This window comes from Ailuropoda melanoleuca, chromosome X (assembly GCF_002007445.2).
Source record: "Ailuropoda melanoleuca isolate Jingjing chromosome X, ASM200744v2, whole genome shotgun sequence".
Lineage (NCBI taxonomy): Eukaryota > Metazoa > Chordata > Mammalia > Carnivora > Ursidae > Ailuropoda > Ailuropoda melanoleuca.
The window spans coordinates 47,906,315-47,925,580 of NC_048238.1; the positions used below are offsets into that span (position 1 = coordinate 47,906,315).

The 19,266-nt window shown below is 42.3% G+C and overlaps 1 protein-coding gene and 1 long non-coding RNA gene across 4 annotated transcripts in view; one reads left to right on the forward strand and one right to left on the reverse strand.

Moving 5' to 3' along the window:
- Window positions 1-158: 158 nt before the first annotated feature.
- Window positions 159-7,602, forward strand: LOC105234844. Of its 2 annotated transcripts, XR_004622348.1 has the most exons (4): window positions 159-177; window positions 3,453-3,586; window positions 4,843-4,929; window positions 5,914-7,602. It is a non-coding gene; the product is annotated as an uncharacterized LOC105234844 (long non-coding RNA). The 2 variants fall into 2 exon arrangements; XR_004622347.1 differs by lacking the exon at window positions 159-177 and having other exon boundaries at window positions 3,396-3,586.
- Window positions 7,603-9,011: 1,409 nt separating this feature from the next.
- VSIG4 (V-set and immunoglobulin domain containing 4) overlaps window positions 9,012-19,266 on the reverse strand; it is a 59,551-nt gene continuing 49,296 nt past the window's right edge. Inside the window, exons 6-8 of one of the 2 annotated variants that reach the window (XM_002930789.4) lie at window positions 12,321-12,425; window positions 10,111-10,132; window positions 9,012-9,772 (exon numbers count right to left, since the gene is read on the reverse strand). In XM_002930789.4, coding sequence (XP_002930835.1) covers window positions 9,535-9,772; window positions 10,111-10,132; window positions 12,321-12,425 — 365 coding nt within the window. In that variant the 3' untranslated portion in view covers window positions 9,012-9,534. Of the gene's footprint in view, window positions 9,921-10,110; window positions 10,133-12,320; window positions 12,426-19,266 lie in introns of both variants that reach the window. The other variant, XM_019793594.2, reaches the window with a different exon arrangement.

Consider the following 19,266-nt stretch of genomic DNA (forward strand, 5'->3'; position numbering starts at 1 on the left):
ATGCACAGCAATCAATGGGGTTAAGGTGGAGTGTGTAGACACTGGCCTCTTACACAGGAAGTGGCCTCAGCTTTGCAATTGTTCTTGGGGCCTTTTCTTGAGGTTTCCAATAGGAGATGGGATTAAATGAGCAGGGAAATAAACTTGAAGTTAAAAGGAGGACTTCATGGAGATGAGGTAAGCTAAGGAATATGGGGGAACTTGGGCTATGATGATTCCTTCTTTTGCTAGGGCACTGATACATTAATTTATTCAAATTGCAGTTCTGGGGTAACTATTCCATGTCTGGCCCTATGAAGAAAAGAAGGGCTCAGACATGATTCCTACTTTGGGCAGTTCTTGGGAGAGACAGACACATAAGTGTAGTATGAATAGGTTTTGGACACTAGAGGCAAGCACAGTAGGGAGGAATTATTTTCAGTGGGAGAAGGGGTGGTCAAAGAAGGCTTTTCAGAGACAATGAACATCATTATTTTCTCTCTCCATCTTTTAAGATCTACCTAAAATCCTACTTTCCCAAGAACCACCTCCTTGCCCCCAGCCCTAGAACAGTCACACTCTTCTGACAGCACTTTGTACTTTTGTCAAATTAGTTATCTCATACTGAAGAAATGCATAGTTCCTTGGGTGCATGCCTGCCCAATAATCCCTCAATATGATGTGGTGGCTGAGGCTCAGACAGGCTGTGCATGATTTTTCAAGGGCATAAAGTTAGTGAGTTACAGAGGTGGGTCTATAACTCAGGGACTAAAACCTACAGTACAAGAGACAATGACTCTGACTCAAAATTCAGTTGTTCTATCCATCCCAGCACTGAGTGATTAAATGAATGTGTCTACAGTGTGGGACTCCAGCACTGCCTAACAGCTCTCTCCATCCAACTCTCTTCTCCCTTATTCCCCTTAATAGGCTTAGCCAAGTCAAAAAGCAACCAAAATGAAAGAACTGTGTGTCTTTTGGTGGGACAACAGACCTAGAAGAAAGTTCCCTTTGTGCCATTGCCACAAAGTTGGCCCTTCTCAACATGCTTTGTGCTTGTGAAGTAAAGAGGAACTTCAAGGATCCCAATATCTTTGCTCTAATTCAGTTCTTCTGCATAAATGGCATGATTTGCAGGTCCTTCTGGCTCCTAATGCTCTCTTTCATAACATACCATGTGGTTGAAAGTGATCACTATTAATTACTATTTTGGGTAAAAACATTGTCTCCAGAAGGCCCCTGTTAAGAAGCTAGTAGATTACTTTAACTGATAGGTGAGAAAAAAAGGAGTGGGCAGCTGAAATTACTCAATCTCTGTGGAGTGGGTAGAAAAAAGGGAGTCCCTCCCTAAGAAAGTGCCCACAAGACTATCCTGATTCCACCCCAAGCTTTAGTCGGAAGCCAAAAATAAAAAGGAACTGAATCTTTCTAGAAGCCATATCTGGGGAAACTGGTCTCTAGGACAAAGCTAATAAATTATTCTGATAGAGGAAGTTTCTGCAGAGTAGTGTAACTACAAGTGAATCTCTATCCCAAGCTGTCCCTACAGTCTCTAGACCCTGCAACAACAAGGAAGCCCACAGTAAGGGAGGGACAGGGATAGAGAGGTTTATAAAGAAACCAGGGAATATTTGAGTTGGACCACTCAGATCATCTAGTCCAGCTTTTATTGATTAAATGGAAAACTAAAGCTAAGGGAGGAAACAGAGTTAACAGATACAGGACTGGGGCACAAGAGTCCTGGCTCCCAGCATATAGCCTTTTCTCTTGAACTTTAATTTATGACTGTGTGTAGCTTGAATAGATTATTACCAGGGCTTGAGCACTTCCCAGAGTCCTACTTCTGCCATGTAGATTAAGGACTGGGACTTGAGCACTGCAATCATTGAAAGAAATCACAGGTATACCCTAAAAGCATTGAAAAATTGCCTCTCCATTTTGCCATGTCATCAGGATTCATGATGTAAAGCACTGCATAATAGGAATCCAATGTCTTCCAGACTGCGAATGGGGACTGTCCAAGGATTGCACACACATGGCCCTAGGAAGTCACTCACTTTCTTCTCACACTTTTCATGAAGCCTGAAAGTTACAGTTGAACTTAAGGGTCTGGCACCATATTTTCCTCCTCAAAGTCAACTACTTTCTTCTCTCGTTGTAGCCAATGTGGGAGAGTAGAAAATGCTTACCATGTGGAATCAAAAAGACTAGAATGAAAATTCCATCTTCTCCATTAATTCTTAGTTCTGTGTTTGTAGGCAAGTCATTTTACTTCTATGTGCCTCAGTTTCTTCATCCTCTTCTTTTTTTATTCATAATAATATCTTTATTATATTATGCTTCCATTTTTTAACTTTTTTTATTATATTATGTTAGTCACCATACAGTACATCCCTGGTTTTTGATGTAAAGTTCCATGATTCATTAGCTGTGCATAACACCCAGTGCACCATGCAATATGTGCCCTCCTTACTACCCATCACCGGTCTATCCCATTCCCCCATCCCCTTCCCCTCTGAGGCCCTCAGTTTGTTTCTCGTAGTCCATAGTCTCTCATGCTTCATTCCCCCTTCTGATTACCCCCCTTTCTTTATCCCTTTTTTCTCTTACCGATCTTCCTAGTTCTTATGTTCCATATCTTCATCCTCTTCTAAGGATGATAAGACCATACCAGAGTCGACGATTAAATGAGATAACACATGTAAAGCAGAGAATCTCATTATTAATAGATGTGAATTTCCTTCTTTCTGTAAGTGGCTGGATGCTAAAATGTGATCTGTGGTCAGAGCTGTGCCAGCAAGGGCCAGATTCATAGGCATGTGACCTGTAAAGTTTCACAGGTCTCCATGCGTAGGAAGACCCCACACAAGTAGGGGTTAATGTTCTGCTGTCACCATCCTGAAATCCTTTTTTTTTTTTTTTTATAAGAGGCCCCTCATTTACATTTTGCACTGGGCCCTGAAAATTATGTAGCTGTGTCAGGTGAGAAGCCATGCCAAGGGGAAGTAAAAAAGGGTATTTCAGGACCAGGAGGCATTCTGACAGTGTGAGAACCCATGCTTTGTAGTTGATAGAGTGGATTTAAATTCCAGCTATGCCACTAGTTTGCTTTTTGTTATCAGGCATTTTTTTTTCATCTCTCAGAGGGTCTCTCAAATTTGACAATGTGGATTTTCATTTGATAATGTCTCAGCTGTGACATCCCAGGGTTCCCTCATTAACATTGGGAAAAACTCCCTGGCCCATAGGTAGAGCCTAGGGAAGCCAGAGGCTTTCTGTTTCAAATTTCTGCAGCTTGGAGAACCAGTATCTGTTGGAGGTCAGCTATGAGTGGGCAGGGGGGTGGTGCATGGCAACAGGGACTGTTGCTGCAGTAGTGAACCTTTCACAACAGCACTGTTTTGTCATTTTGCACCCAGATTTCCGTTGGCTAACCTCCACCTTATCTTCCTCATTTCTGTTTCCTCTTGAAGACACCAAAGGCCCTTCAAAACACACGACCTTCTTGCTCCAGGCAAAAAGCCCAGTTACCTCTGGCCTCTGCAGTTTGGCTCATCCTCAGGGAACCTTTGCCTCCTCTGACACCAAGGCACCACTCCAGCAACAGGTATAATATCTATTTGTCCTCTCTGCTAGGATTCCCAAGCTGGGACAGTGTCCATGGCTACCAAACATGGCTTGGACCTGTCTATCCCATTCTCCTTATACTCTCCTCAGGGATCCTGGGTAAGGGTGGGTGAGAAGAAGGTTCCCAGTGGCCTTCTATCCCAAAACTTCTAACAGTGAGAAGGGAGGATAACATTTCTTCTTCAAACAGGCTTTTTAAGATATAGCCACATGGAAGTGGAATGTTCTCTGGACTCAGGGGTCAGGAAATTTGAGTAGTAGTCTTGATTTTGCCATTTACCTAGAGACTCTTAGTTTTTATATCCCTTATTTTGATGGTTGTCAACCCTCTGTTGAGGAAAGACATAGGAGTGATTGTTGAGTAAATATCTCTATGTGGGGCTGAATGGGGGAATGAACCATGCCTTAAAAAATTCCATACTACCTCCAGCATGTATGAGGAAACCCAACTGGATCAGGTGAAGGGTAAGTCTTTGCTGTTTGTTGTGTTAACACTGTCAGGATAGGTCAGGGGACAAATGATGTTGTTTTGTGTAGTATGACAGACCAAGAGAAGACTTTTCAGAGTTCCTTAATATCTCTATGTAGAAATTTACATCTTCTTCCTATGGGTCTGACCAGCCTTACTCAATTGAACCTGTTTTTGTTTTTTTGTTTTTTTTTTAAAAGATTTTATTTATTTATTTGACAGAGATAGAACAGCCAGCGAGAGAGGGAACACAAGCAGGGGGAGTGGGAGAGGAAGAAGCAGGCTCATAGCAGAGGAGCCTGATGTGGGGCTCGATCCCATAACGCTGGGATCACGCCCTGAGCCGAAGGCAGATGCTTAACCGCTGTGCCACCCAGGCACCCCGAACCTGTTTTTTCTTATATATACTCTTTTGGAGAGGCATGGACTAGAACATCAAGAATGGATATAAAATCTATCTGGTTTCAGCTCAACCATTGACTCCTTCCATTAATACTGGGGTGACATGGTCTATAAGGCTCTTCAACTTTGAGCTTACTAAGAAGAAATCTTTAGCCACTCATATTTCTCTCTCTCTTTTTTTATAAATGAAGTCAGAAAAGGGCTTTCAGGAGGATGCAGACACCTCCAGTTTATCAATGTCTCCTCACTGGAGCTGGTAACCAATGAGGGTAATGATAGAAAAAAAGCACCAATCCAATTTTCTCTGTCTTGCCATCCTGAACTCACGGTCTATTAATTATCTCTTGGCTGGCCTCCACCCACAGCTCCAGGGACTGAGCCAAGTTGCCTGTGACCATCTATATAGGAAGCTCTGGAAAGCTCACCAAACACCTTCTTAACAAGTCTGCCAGGTAAGTCTTCTTGTCCCCATTTCCAGAGAAGACAACTGAAGCTCAAAGAAAGACTTGCCCAATGCCATGATTGTCTAGTTGGTACCCAAGGCAGCATTAGACCCCAAGTTTGTATGATTCTTCCCACTCTACCATATATGGTGGCCAAGGTTGTTGTTTTGGCTGAAAGAACCACACTTCTAGGTAGCTTGAGGTGGATTAAATAGGTAAGGGAAGTGAGAGGATGGGAAAAACTCTTTACAGCCTTATATTTGAAGTCACTCCTAGATCTCAAATTGGAGAAGCATGTCACCCCCTCACCAACATACATTAAACTAAAAGCATTCCTGTTTCATCTGTCCTGACCCTGTTAAATTAATTGTCAATGGCCCTTGCTTTCCCTCTGGTAGCACAACCACAATTTTTTGAACATTTGTTATGTATCAAATACTGAACTAAATAAAGGCTTTACATACATAACCTCATGCTATTTTCACAATAACTTCTTAGGTAGGTACTCATACCCATTTTTTTGGATGTGGAAAATGAGCTCAGAGAGATGAAATAATTTATCTGAGTTTTCCTACCTACTTAATGACAGAGCAAAAATTCAAGCCCATTTTTAACCTCAAAGCCTATGTTCATAACCACAAGACTGTGAGAGGTTTGGGAAGGGGGGCATGGACACTGACTCTGGGGCCTAGTCCTTTCCTGAGATCAGAGAGGCAGAACAATGACCAAATTCTCTCCCTATTGCATATAGGAACCCACTGAACCTTGGAACCCTAAGAAATGCCATAGCTATAGTACTCAGGCCTGAGGACCCCAACTTAAGCACTGGGGCCTCATCTGCAATCTCAACTGGGTCTTCCCTTAGGATCTATCTTCTAGTTGGGAGCCTTATGCCTTTGCTCACATCCCTATTCTGATGTTTCAGCTAGTCCTTATCTTCTGCAGTTTCTGTGGAGCTCAGGGTGTGACTCCTTTTTCTTTCTTTCCTTCCAGGGCCACATCTCCCAGGAAGATCTTGCCTCCCCACTAAAGCCCTGGCCTGGCCTCCTGCAGTGCCACGCTCCGTGTATTTGACAAGCTGAGTTGGACACTCCATGTGGTAGAGTGTCAGTTTGTCAAATACCCCAAGTGCGGCACATGCCTAACAGCTCCAGACCAGGGCAGTTGGGATACAACAAATGAACTACCAGCTGGATGCGAGATCACTTGCCAAACATGAACTAAGCTCTCACAAGTTATCTTCAGTGACTTTGAGGGAACTGGAGCATTGTATCTGAGGTTGCCAGGGGAAAAGCGAGACAACTCTTGAAGCTACAGCCCTGTACTGTTTCTACATTGTCAGAGCCTGAGGGGCACACAATGGTCTTGGAAAGGTATATGGGGCTCAGGGATGGAAGTGCTCTTTGATTCACATTTCCTTTCTTCACATTCCTCTGCAGAATCTCCCAGTAAGGACACCAGAATTTTCACACGGGGTTCATGACAGGGCTTAGAAACCCACCTTCCTGACATTCAACCTTGACTTTTAAACACATTTTGACCTTATCTATCTTTTTTCCTCTTCCTAATGTCTTTTTTCCTTCTGGTAATACTTTCTCCATTTTTTCTGCCTATTCAATTATTTCTCATACTTCTGGTCCAGCAAAAGTCCAGTGTTTTCAAGAACTTTTGAAAGTTAACCTACACTTCTTTATTTTTCATATGAACACTTCTTGCCTTGGTCCTTATATGTACCCCTTTCTTCTCCTATTACCTAATAGCACCTCTTGAACTGTTAGTAAACTTTTCCAAGGGATATTTTCTTAATTCCCCACTAAATTGTGAGAACAGCACTACGTTTACTTGATTGCTGTCTTCCCTTTCCTTCCTTACCCCAGCATGTAGCTCAGTACTCTGGTTACAGAAAATAATGAATGTTTACTGATAGATTGACTTCCTACTAGACCATTATCCTTGGTTTTGGGTCAAAATTCTAGCCAGGAATTTTGTGAAAAATATTAAACTGTGATCATCATAATGCTATAGGGTATGTGAAGGTTTTTCCTCCTGAGAAATAGAGTCAAGGGCTGGAGGAGAAAGGCAAAAAAAGTAGGCTCAGAGAGCAAATATGTTCTGGAATTATTTGGCAACTCAGTTATACAGGTGCTTTATTGCAGGATTTTTCAGAGCCTTTAATATTCTAATGTTGCATTGGAAATCACCAATAGAGAGCTATAGAATGAAACATTTATCATGCCAATCTAATCGTGGATTTTTTTTTTCTGTAGGACATCTTTTGGCCAAAACTTGGAAAACTTCCCTAGAGGGACCTCATATCTTCTCTCTCTTTTGGGAATCTCCTTTTTTCAGTCTTCCACCTTTCCCTGACTAAACATCTGCCTAAGACTATTCTATGTTACCAGCCCATGTTTATTTAGCCTATCCTGCAGCTTTGGGCTAGCTCTATACCCAGGACTCTCTTACTGGCTTGTCTTTTATGGAAAAAAAAAGTGTTATTTTTTGGGCAAAATGATATCCAGAAGTTATATGCTGCAATGAATATGCTTCTAGGAGTTCACAGACCTGTTTTCCAGTCTCTGTTCTGTCACTGACTTGATGTGTGTGACTTTAGACTGTTACTGTTCCTCTCTAGGCTTTATTTCCTCATCTTAATAAGGGAGAATTAAAATCAATAATCTCTAAGCTTTTTAAGACAAGATGCTCTGAAATATCCCTGGGAGTCCATAGCTTCTGTGGGGGTAACAGGAGAGAGTCTCTGGGTTTGGGGCTCCTTTTTTTTTTTTTAAAAGATTTTATTTATTTATTCGACAGAGATAGAGACAGCCAGCGAGAGAGGGAACACAAGCAGGGGGAGTGGGAGAGGAAGAAGCAGGCTCACAGCAGAGGAGCCTGATGTGGGGCTCGATCCCACAACGCCGGGATCACGCCCTGAGCCGAAGGCAGACGCTTAACCGCTGTGCCACCCAGGCGCCCCATGGGGCTCCTTTTATTAATGGACTTGTGATTAGGATTCTCTTCCTAACCCCAGCCATTCCTTTCTCTAAAGGTAGTAGGAAGAGATAATGGGGTTTTGTTATTGTTGTTGTTGTTTTTGTTTTTTTTTTTTCCTCTGAGGCTGTCGGGTCTGGATGCTTCATGAAGGAAGCTGAGGTTTCCACTGGGTGGGTCCCTGTTTCAGAGGCTTGTAAGCGTAATGGGGAAGAATAAGTTGCTTCCCTCACCAGCTACATGAATCTGGCATATAGGGGAAAACACTGAGGTTTTGACCATGGACTTGGCAGGTTGATGGTAGTGAAGCAGAGGATTCCTTCTTGTCCACTTCTTTGTACTATTTTTGACTCCTGTAATCATCCCAAAGGAGAGAAGTTCCTGGTGAAAGCTGAGCTGACCTTGGGACTGCACTGGAACCAAAAGTGGCAAAAACAGCTTCCATGAAGAACAAAGAGGTTGATTTGACAGGAATTATATGAGGGAAAGGAAGTGGTGTTGAGCCAGCCTAGAACAGGTCCTCACAGAGGAGACTGAAATAAACCTGTACGTATGTGTGCACACACAGAAATGGACACACACACACACACACCTACACTCCTATTTCCCATTTATGCTTGAATAAAGAGACTTCGTTGCTTTGACCCCCACTCTACATTGTAAGAAGAGGCCAGGGGTTAAAGATGACCTATGATGAATACAACTACTGCAAATATTTTAGGATTCCAGGAGGTAGAAATCTTTGAGGGTGGTGTATCCATACTTTGGAAAGAAACGGAGCCCTTTATCTCTGCATCCACAGTCCCCTGAAGCAGAAGAAGTGATCCTTTATTTTCATAGTTTTGAATTGACTTAAGAGATCACCCAAGTGGAATTGCCAGGGTGACAGGGAAAAGAATGGAAGAGAGTTGGGTACTAACTTGCCAAATATTCATTGTGTCCCAGATGGGCCCACTGTGAAGTAAGGTAAAGGTCATGTGGGTGGGAAACAGAAAGACCAAAAAAGAAAAGGTGCTATTTATAATTCCAAGTCCCCAAACATCTCAATTAGTCTCACTTTAATCACTTGGTAGGTACTTGAAAAATGATGAATACAACCAAGGTTGCTGTCATGATTAGATATTTATTGAGCATCAGAAGAATACCAGAGCACTAGACTCACAGTTCAGGAGCAAAACTGAACCCTGGCTTGTTACATAAAAATCTTAATTAAAAGCTATCTGGTCCTAAAAAAGGGGGGGGGAGTGATTCTGGGCATAACTGGTCCCCTGAGCTGGCAAAGCTGAGTTTCCCTCTGGTCTTCTGGTGGCAAGATGCCAAAGTTGAGTGGTATCTGGAGGCATGATGAGCAAGTCTTAGTGCTATGGAAACTTCCCTCCAGTGTTTGAAGAGAAGCAGTAGAAGAAGGGATAACAGAAGGGTCTAAGGTCTGATCCAGTAGCAGGCTTGCTTGAAGTGCATATAATAGCTTCTTAGGCAAAGCCATTCACTCTTAGGAACCTCAGTGTTGGGCAAGGAAGACTTGTTGGGTCATCCACAAAGAGAGGTAGCAGGGAAGGTAGCTATGCAGAAGATGGGGGCTGAATAGGCAATTATGTCAGCAGACTGTGGCTTAGCAGGGCATTTTTAACAGAGGCCCTTGTCCTCGGTGGCCAAAAGCTCATAATCTGGAGGAACTGTGTGCAGCAGGTGAGCATAGTCACTGTTGATCTGGGTGATGGTCTGGTACTCCTGGCCCAGGCAGGGATCCTCAGAGTAGTCATTGTCTGGAGTCTGGGAAGATGGCTCTTCGGTGGAGCAGCCACTTGTGAAAATGCCCACTCTCCAGGTTTCACCAGAATTGCTGGCCTCCCTGGCATGTGCCCTGTGGCCCAAGATCCCACCACCCATAAAGAGGGACTTGAGGCTGGGACTCTAGGTTCCCACACTTTTGTCCCAGTTCTTGCCAACTGACCCCTGGGTCTTGTTATCAAGGGATTCTGGGAACAGGAGGCTGATGGACCTGGATCATCCTGTGTGATCAGTGAGCCAAGAAAGAACCTCAGGAGGTGCTTCAGGGAGGGAAGAAAGCAGTGCCTTGACCCTGAAGCCCTCTGGGCTTAGAATTGGGTTTGTGCCACCCCCTGCTTTCCTCCGTGCCAGTGACTAACAGAATGAGGGCAGGGAAGGGTTCAGAAAATGGAGGAGCAGAGACAGTCTTACCTGGCCACTTCGTAGACATGCTCTAGAAAAGAAGGAAGAATCAAGTCAGAAGTCTCCATGGGGAGTGGACAAGGACCAAATGTGGACACTGGTTACCAGTCATAGGGTGAGGGAAGGGGAGACAGAAAGGGGGTCACAATTGGGAGGTATTGGGGAGGTAAACTGAAGCACAAGGATACAGATTTCTCAGAGAAAAGAAGAGGAAGCACACTTGGTTACTATCCTCTTTGGCATACACTGACTCAGGACATTGGGCTGGAACATTTGCTTGGTGTGGTAGGGGAAGGGACAGTGGAACTGGACCCACTCCCCACCCAGGAATCTTGACAAAGATCCCAGGGAGTTTTTATGGAAACTTGGTGGCCAAGCCAGAGCCCAGGCAGAAGGGGCTGAATTAATCTGTCAGGGACCATGACCAAAGCCATTCCCAAATGCCCTCATCCCCACCACGCACCCAGGAAATGTCCTTAAATAGATCACCATTGCCCCCTAGTGTCTGTGGAGGAGAACTATCTACATTCCGTGCAGGCCTAAAGGTTCTATAACATGGTACAAAGATGGATGTCTCTTGGTACTGCCCTCTAGGAGTTTATAATCTTACAGGAATGCAACTGGGAATGCATGCATTAAACCACAACAAAACAAACAGAGCATGGCATAACCCTCTACTTTGTGATACAGCCCTGTGTTTACCTGTCTTACCTCCCCCATTGGCCTGGTAGTTTCCATAACACAAGTGTTGTCTTTTTCATTTTTATACACCCACTGCCTGGCACATAGTAGGCAATCAGTAACTGCATATTAAATTGAATTGATGGCCCAAGGTTACCCAAGGGTATCTCTCTTATAGAGAGGTAAATAATAGAAAATCTGGGAAGGCAATCTAGAAGGGGAAAACCATAAGTACCTGAGATGTGTAGCCTATTTGCTTGTTTGACTCCAGTGATTGGAAAAGAAAATAAAGATTGGTGGAGGTCAAAAAGATAGGCTACATCAGAGAAGGCCTTAAATGGAATGCAACATTTTGACTTCTATCCCCTGGGCCATGAGCAACCCTGGAAAGTTTTTGGGAGGGAAACAATAAAATATGATTACAGCTTATACTTTGTCTCATTGAGACTATGATGAATATTTTTCCCTTGGTATTCCTGGGATTTATGGCTACCTGAAATATCTCTACTTTCAAGTTCAGCCTCATGAGTCATAGCCATGCAAACTGGCCAAGACCAGAGCTTATACTTAAGACCCAGGAGAAGGAAATAATCAAGGTTCCCTTCTCCCCTTTGGCTGAAGAAAGTCATGGTGGAAACCAGGCTACTTGGGAATAGGAGCTGCTATAGAGAAAAAGACACTAATGTTAGGCAAAATGGCCAGTGCATCAGGTATTGAGATGAAGGTAGGTTTCACTCAGAAATTGACATCCAAACTCTCTTTCTCCTCCTCTGTTGGTTCACAGTTGTTAAATGGCCCTGTCAACTGCACCTTCACGATGTCACTCCTTTCCTTAAAAAATATTGGTGATTTTTAGCTCTTCTGCATTGCCTAGAGAAAAACTTCCAAATTCTTTAGCCTGTTTTTTAAGACACTCTGTAATCAGGAGTAAACTTTCCTTTTCCCCTCCATTTGCCCAAGAATTTTCTACATTGATACCCCACTCTTTTAAGATTTTGCACTTTACGTAGTTCCTCTTTCCTGGAATGCTGCCTTCTAATTTGTTTTCATCCTCCAAGGCCTGTTCTAAGTCCCATCTCCTCCTAAAAACCCTTGGTAATCACTTCAGCCCTAAATGACTCTCTTCTTCTCTGGAAACCTTTAGCATTGATTGTTTTCTCCAGGCTCTGAATCTATGGCCTTTATTGTTATGTATGGATATGGATAAACTTCATGTTTCTACTTTAAATCTTCTAAATAAATTCTAAGCAACATGAGGCCAAGGATTGTGACTTCTCTTTCTTGTGCATCTTCATTAGACAATCCATTACAGGGATGGCTTTTATTAGGCTTAGTACCAAAGATTTGTGAATTAGCTTCCATTAATCTTACTGTCTTGTTGGCTTGCATATCTGTCTCCACGCATCCCTACCCTCAATTCCAAACTACCCTGGGATCCCTTTGAAGTGCCTACACATTGGCTGATACAGAATTTATGTTTAACTATATTCTCAGAATGAATTAATGAGCAAAGTCACTCAGTCATACTCATCACTCACCTTGTTGGGATGTCTTCCGGGAGAGCATAACATAAGCCATGATGAAGACCATGATACAGCACAGGGAAATGATGAGAATAATGGAAAAGACAGGCAGGCCCTTTCCTAGGAGGAGAAACAAGACCAAGAGGTATATGGTTGAAAATGAGTTCAGAAACAGAGGATCAGCCCAGACTAGTCCTTAACTCCTTTTCTTTCAATTTTTAATTTTCTCCTAGCTTTATTAGCTAGCCAGAGAGACAAACAAGACCCCAGACCTATGAGAAAGACTGGAAAGAGGCTAGAAAATCTATGTATATTCACATTCTTCCAAACCCACTAATTGATGGCTGATTGGCCTGGGCATTTGAACTGGTCCTCCATGCTTTCCATTGGGCCAAGACTAGAGACTTTCACTTACTCTTAAGAGAAAGTAAGACCTTGACTTCCCACTTCACAAAAATGCTACCTTATTGATATTCTGGCCAATTACTTCTAGCCAAAACATTTTTTCACTTGGGGAACCACTTTATACTGTGGGAATGCGAACTGGTGCAACCACTCTGGAAAACATCATTGGAGGTTCCTCAAAAAGTTAAAGATAGAACTACCCTATGACCACAATTGCACTTCTGGGTATTTACCCAAAAGTTAAAAATATAGTGATTCAAAGGGCCACATGCCCCCTAATGCTTAAAGCAGCAATGTCCATAATAGCCAAAATGGGGAAAGAGCTCAGACATCCATTAACAGATGAATGGATAACGAAGATATGGTATTTATATACAATGGAATGCTACCCAGCCATCAAAAAGAATGAAATCTTGCCATCTGCAATGATGTGGGTGGAACTAGAAGGTATTATGCTAAGCAAAATAAGTCAGTCAGAGAAAGACAAATACCATATGATTTCACTCACATGTGGAATTTAATAAACAAACAAACAAAAATGATGAGCATAGGGACACCAGAGTGACTCACTCAGTTAAGCATCTGCCTTTGGCTCAGGTCATTCTCACAGGATCCTAGGATCGAGTCCCACATTGGGCTCTTTGCTCAGGGGGGAGCCTGGTTCTCCCTCTGTCTGCTCTGCCTGCTCTGCTTGACACTCCCCCTGCTTGCACGCTTTCTCTCTCTCTCTCTCTGACAAATAAATAAATAAAATCTTAAAACAAAACCCTGATGATTTGGTGACTGGTTCCTTTGCTGAGCAGAAAATTTTATCTTGATGGAGTCCCACAAGTACATTTTTTTTCTTTTCTTTCCCTTGCCTTTAGAGACATGTCATGAAAGAAGTTGCTGTGGCCAGTGTCAAAGAGGTTACAGTCTATGTTTTCCTGTATGATTTTGAAGGACTCCTGTTTCACATTGAGGTCTTTCATCCATTTGGAGCTTATCTTTGGGTTTGGTGTGAGAGAGTGGTCAAGTTTCATTCTTATGCATATAGCTGCCCAATTTTCCCAGCACCATTTATTGAAGAGACTGTCCTTTTTCCACTGGATGTTTTATTCCTGCTTTGTCAAATATTAGTTGACCACAGAGCCGGGAGTCCATTTCTGGACTCTCTATTCTGTTCCATTGGTCTATGTGTCTATTTTTGTGCCAGTATCGTGCTGTCTTTGTGATCACAGCTTTGTAGTATAGATTGAACTCAGGCAACGTGATGTCCCCAGCTTTGTTTTTCCTTTTCAACAATTTCTTGGTGATTCGGGGCCTTTTCTGGTTCCACACACATTTTAGGATTGTTTGTTCCAGCTCTTTGAAAAATGTCATTGGTATTTTGATCAGGATGGCATTGAAAGTGTAGATTGCTCTGGATAGCATGGACATTTTAACTATGTTTATTCTTCTGATCCATGAGCATGGAATGTTTTTCCATCTTTTTGTGTCTTCTTCAATGTCTTTCATCAGTGTTCTTTAGTTTCTAGAGTATACATCCTTTACCTCTCTGGTAAGTTTATTCTGAGATATCTTATTGTTTTTGGTGCTATTGTAAATGGAATCAATTCCCTAATTTCTCTTTCTTCAGTCTCATTGTTCATGTATAGAAATGCAACTTATTTATGAACATTAATTTTGTATCCTGCCACATTACTGAACTGTTGTAAGAGTTCTAGGAATTTGGGGGTGGAGTCTTTTGGGTTTTCCATATAAAATATCATGTCATCCATGAAAAGAGAGAGTTTGACTTCTTCTTTGCCAATTTGAATACGTTTTAATCTTTTTTGTTCTCTGCTGTTGCTAGGACTTCTAGTACTATGTTGAACAATAGTGGCAAGAGTGGGCATCCTTGTTGTGTTCCTGATCTTAAGGGAAAGGCTCTCAGCTTTTCACCATTCAGAATGATATTTGCTGTAGGCTTTTCATAGATGGCTTTTATAAATATAGGTATGTACCCTTTATCCTTGCACTCAGGAAAGGATGCTGTATGTTGTCAAATGCTTCTACTGCATCAATTGAGAGGGTCATATGGTTCTTGTCTCTTCTCTTATTAATGTGTTGTATCACACTGATTGATATGTGAATGTTGAACCCCCCTTGAATCCCAGGGATGAATNCTTGTTGATGTGATCTAAAACACTGATCAACTTGTGAATGTTGAACCATGCTTGTATCCCAGGGATGAATCTCACTTGGTCATGATGGATAATCCTTTTAATGCACTTTTGGATCCGTTTAGCTAGGATCTTCTTGAGAATTTTGGCATCCATATTCATCATGGATATTGGTCTGTAATTCTCCTTTTTGAAGGCTTCTTTGCCTGGTTTGGGATCAAGGTAATACTGGCCTCATAGAATGAGTTTGGTAGTTTTCCTTCTGTTTCTATTTTTTGAAACAGCTGCAGGAGAATAGGTATGATTTCTTCTTTGAATGTGTGGTAGAATTCCCCAGGGAATCCATCAGGCCCTGGACTCTTGTTTTTTGAGAGGTTTTTGAACACTAATTCTATCTCTTCACGACTAATTGGTCTGTTTATGTAATCAATTTCTTCTTGTTTCAGTCTTCGTCGTTTATAGGTTTCCAGGACGGCATCCATTTCTTCCAGGTTGTTTAATTTATTGGCATATAGTTGTTGATAATAGTTTCTAATGATTGTTTCTGTTCCCTTGGGTTTGGTCTTGATCTCTCCCCTTTCATTCATAATATTATTTTGGGGGGTCCTTTCTCTATTCTTTTGAATAAGTCTGGCCAGTGGATTATCAATCTTATTTGTTCTTTCAAGGAACAAGGCTTCTAGTTTTGTTTATCTGCTCTACTGTGCTCCTGGTTTCTACTTCATTGATTTCTGCTCTAATCTTAATCAATTGTCTTTTCGTGTGTGGGTTAGGCTTGTTCTTCTGTTCCAGCTCCAGCTTCTTAAGGTAAGAATATAAGGACTGCATTTTAGATTTTTCTATTTGTTTGAGTGAGGCTTGGATTGCTATATTTTCCCCTTAGCACCACTTTTTCAGTGTCCCATAGGTTTTGGACCAACGAGTTTTCATTCTCATTGGATTCCATAAGTTGCTTCAGCTCTTCTTTAATTTCCTGGCTTACCCAATCATTCTTAAGCAGGATGGTACTTAGTTTCCAAGTGTTTCAATTTCCTACAGATTTTTCCTTGTGATTGAGTTCCAGTTTCCCACGGAATGGGAGAAGATATTTGCAAATAAAACCACAGATAAAAGGCTGGTATCCACTACAAATAAAGATGTCAGAGGAGTAGGGGACCGTTTTTCAGCCAGTCCCCTGAATCGATCTGGTTATCTACCAGATCATCATGAACACCCAGAAAATCACCTCAAGACATAGGAAGATACATCTGGATCTCTACAAACGAACATCTCAGGCACTGAGTATTGAGGTACGAAGCAGGAAGCCATGAATCTGTGAACAGATATCGGAAGACAAACAGATGGGGGAGGGAGCCACCATGTTACAGTGCCAGGAAGCAGTAGCCTCCTGCCTTAGGCTGCAGGCTGGATTTGAGGACCAGTAGCTTCCGAGAAAGCCAACTGAGGCTGGGAGTTCAGGAGTGTGTACGCGACCAGACTGAAAATCAGAGGAGTGCTCCTACAACCAGACTGAAAACTGGAGCTCCGGAGGGCTCACTCGAATCAGACTGAAAACAGAAGCTCGGGAGCATGTGCAACTAGACTGAAAACTGGAGCTCCAGCGCACACACTCGAACTAGGTTGAAACTGGGAGCTCAGGAGCATATGCGACCAAATGAAAAATGGAGCTCTGGAGCGTGCACTTGAACTAGACTGAAACTGGCAGCTCGGGAGGATGAGCAGGAACCAGGGGCAGCTGGCGGTGTTTGAAGCACAAAGGACAGAGACATGCCAGCCCTGGGAGCGAGGACTGGGAGAGTGGCTGTGGGGCACAGAAGCCAGGATGCTGTGGGGTTTTTAGCAGCACCAAAGAAACAGAGTTAAAGTTGTCAGGAGAGCTCAGGGGAGAGCAGAATGCGATCTCTCTGTTCTGAAACAGAGCCTAGGAGATGGCCACTGCTCCTCTGACTCTCAGAAGAGTCATAGAAAACTGCCAGGGAAAGCCACCAGAGAACAAAAGCCCAGAAATACAGGTTTGTATCGTGCACATTCCCACCTCTCTTACAGGGCACAGGGCAACTCTACCCAAAGAGGTTTTCCTGAGTATCAGTGTGGCAGACCCCTCCCCCAGATGGTGGGCTGAAAATCAAGAAGCCCACATCCCTAAGGTCAGTATAAAATGAGTGCACCTTGCCTGGGTCCTGGTCAGTAATTTGGGCTCTGTACATCCCTGCAAACACTCCTCATCAGAATGACAAGGAGGAGGAATCCCCAGCAAATGTAAGAAACAGAGACTGTGGCCTCTGCCACAGAACTAATGGATATGGATATAAACAAATTGTCAGAAATGGAGTTCAGAGTAACAATGGTCAAGATGATGTATAGGCTTGAAAAAAATATTAATGGAAATGTTAATGAGAACATAGAATTTCTAAGGGTGGAAAGAAGAGCAAATCTGGGAGAAATTAAAAATGCTATGAATGAAATGCAATCTAAACTGGATGTTCTGATGGCCAGGGTAAATGAGGCAGAAGAACGAATTAGTGAGTTGGAAGATAGGATGATAGAAAAGAAGAAAAAAATTGGAAAAAATCCAATCTCAAGAATGTAGCTTACAGGAGGTTACTGACTCAATGAAACGTTCCAATGTCAGAATCATCAGCATCCCCAAGGGGATGGAGAAAAACAGAGGTCTAGAAGAGATATTTGAACATATTGTAGCTGAGAACTTCCCTAATCTGGGGATGGAAGCAAGCATTCGTGTCCAAGAGGGAGCTAGGACCCCTCCCAAGATCAATGAGAACAGACCAACACCAAGTCACATAATAGTACAATTCACAAATCTTAGATCCAATGATATAGTCTTGAAAGTGGCCAAGGGGAAGAGAATCCTCACCTACCGAGGGAGCAACATCAGCATAACATCAGACCTGTCTACAGAGACCTGGCAAGGCAGAAAAAGCTGGCAAGAAATATTCAGAGCACTAAGTGAGAAGAACATGCAGCCAAGAATACTTTATCCAGCAAGGCTGTCATCCAGAATGCATGGAGAGACAGGACCTTCCAAGACTGGCAGAAACTGAAAGAATATGTGACCACCAAGCCACCCTACAAGAACTATTAAGGGGGGTTCTATAAAAGTAAAAAGACCCCAAGAGTGATACAGAACAGAAATTTACAATCTATAGAAACAAGAACTTCACAGGCAACATGACATCATTAAAATCATGTCTCTCAAAAATTACTCTCAATGTGAATGGCCTAAAGGATCCCATAAAACACAACAAGGTTGCAGATTGGATAAAAAGACATGACCCATCCATATGCTGTTTATAAGAGACTCATTTGAACCTAAAGACATATCCAGACTAAATGTGAAGGGATGGAGAACCATTTTTTATGCCAAGGGACCTCAAAAGAAAGCTGAGGTATCAATTCTCATATCAGACAGATTCGATTTTAAACAAACGACTGCAGTTAGAGATACAGAAGGACACTATATCATTCTAAAGGATGTATCCAAAAAGTGGATATGACAATTATAAATATCTGTGCCCCCAACAGGGGAGCAGCTAGATCCACAAAGCTCTTAACCAGAATAAAAAGACATATAGACAATAATATGTTAATAGTAGGGGACCTCAACACTCCACTCTCAGCAAAAGAGAGATCACCTAAGCAGAAAATCAACAAAGAAACAAGAGCTTTGAATGCCATACTAGACCAGATGGACCTCATAGATATGTACAGAACACTACACCCCAGCACAACAGAATACTCATTCTTTTCGAATGCGCATGGAACTTTCTCCAGAAGAGATCATATCCTGGGACACAAAAGAGGTCGCAACCGATACCAGAAGATTGAGATTATTCCTGCATATTCTCAAACAACAATGCTTTGAAATTGGAACTCAATCACAAGGAAAAATTTGGAAGAAACTCAAACACTTGGAAAATAAGAACCATTCTGCTCAAGAATAATTGGGTAAACCAGGAATTTAAAAAATTTAAACAATTTATGGAGATCAATGAGAATGAAGACACAATGGCCCAAAACCTATGGGACACTGCAAAGGTGGTCCTAAGGGGAAAATACATACACATCCAAGCCTCACTCAAACAAATAGAAAAATCTAAAATGCACCCTTATATTCTTACCTTAAGAAGCTGGAGCTGGGCATTGATTTTGTATCCTGCCACCTTACTGAATTGTTCTATAACTTCTAATATTTTGGGAGTGGATTCTTTTGGGTTTTCCATATAGAGTATCATGTCATCTGCAAACAGAGACATTTTGACTTCTTCTTTGCCGATTTGGATACCTTTGATCCTTTTTGTCTTCTGATTACTGCTGCAAGGACTTCTAGTACTATGTTGAATAATAGCGGCGAGAGTGGGCATCCTTGTCGTGTTCTTGATCTTAAGGGAAAG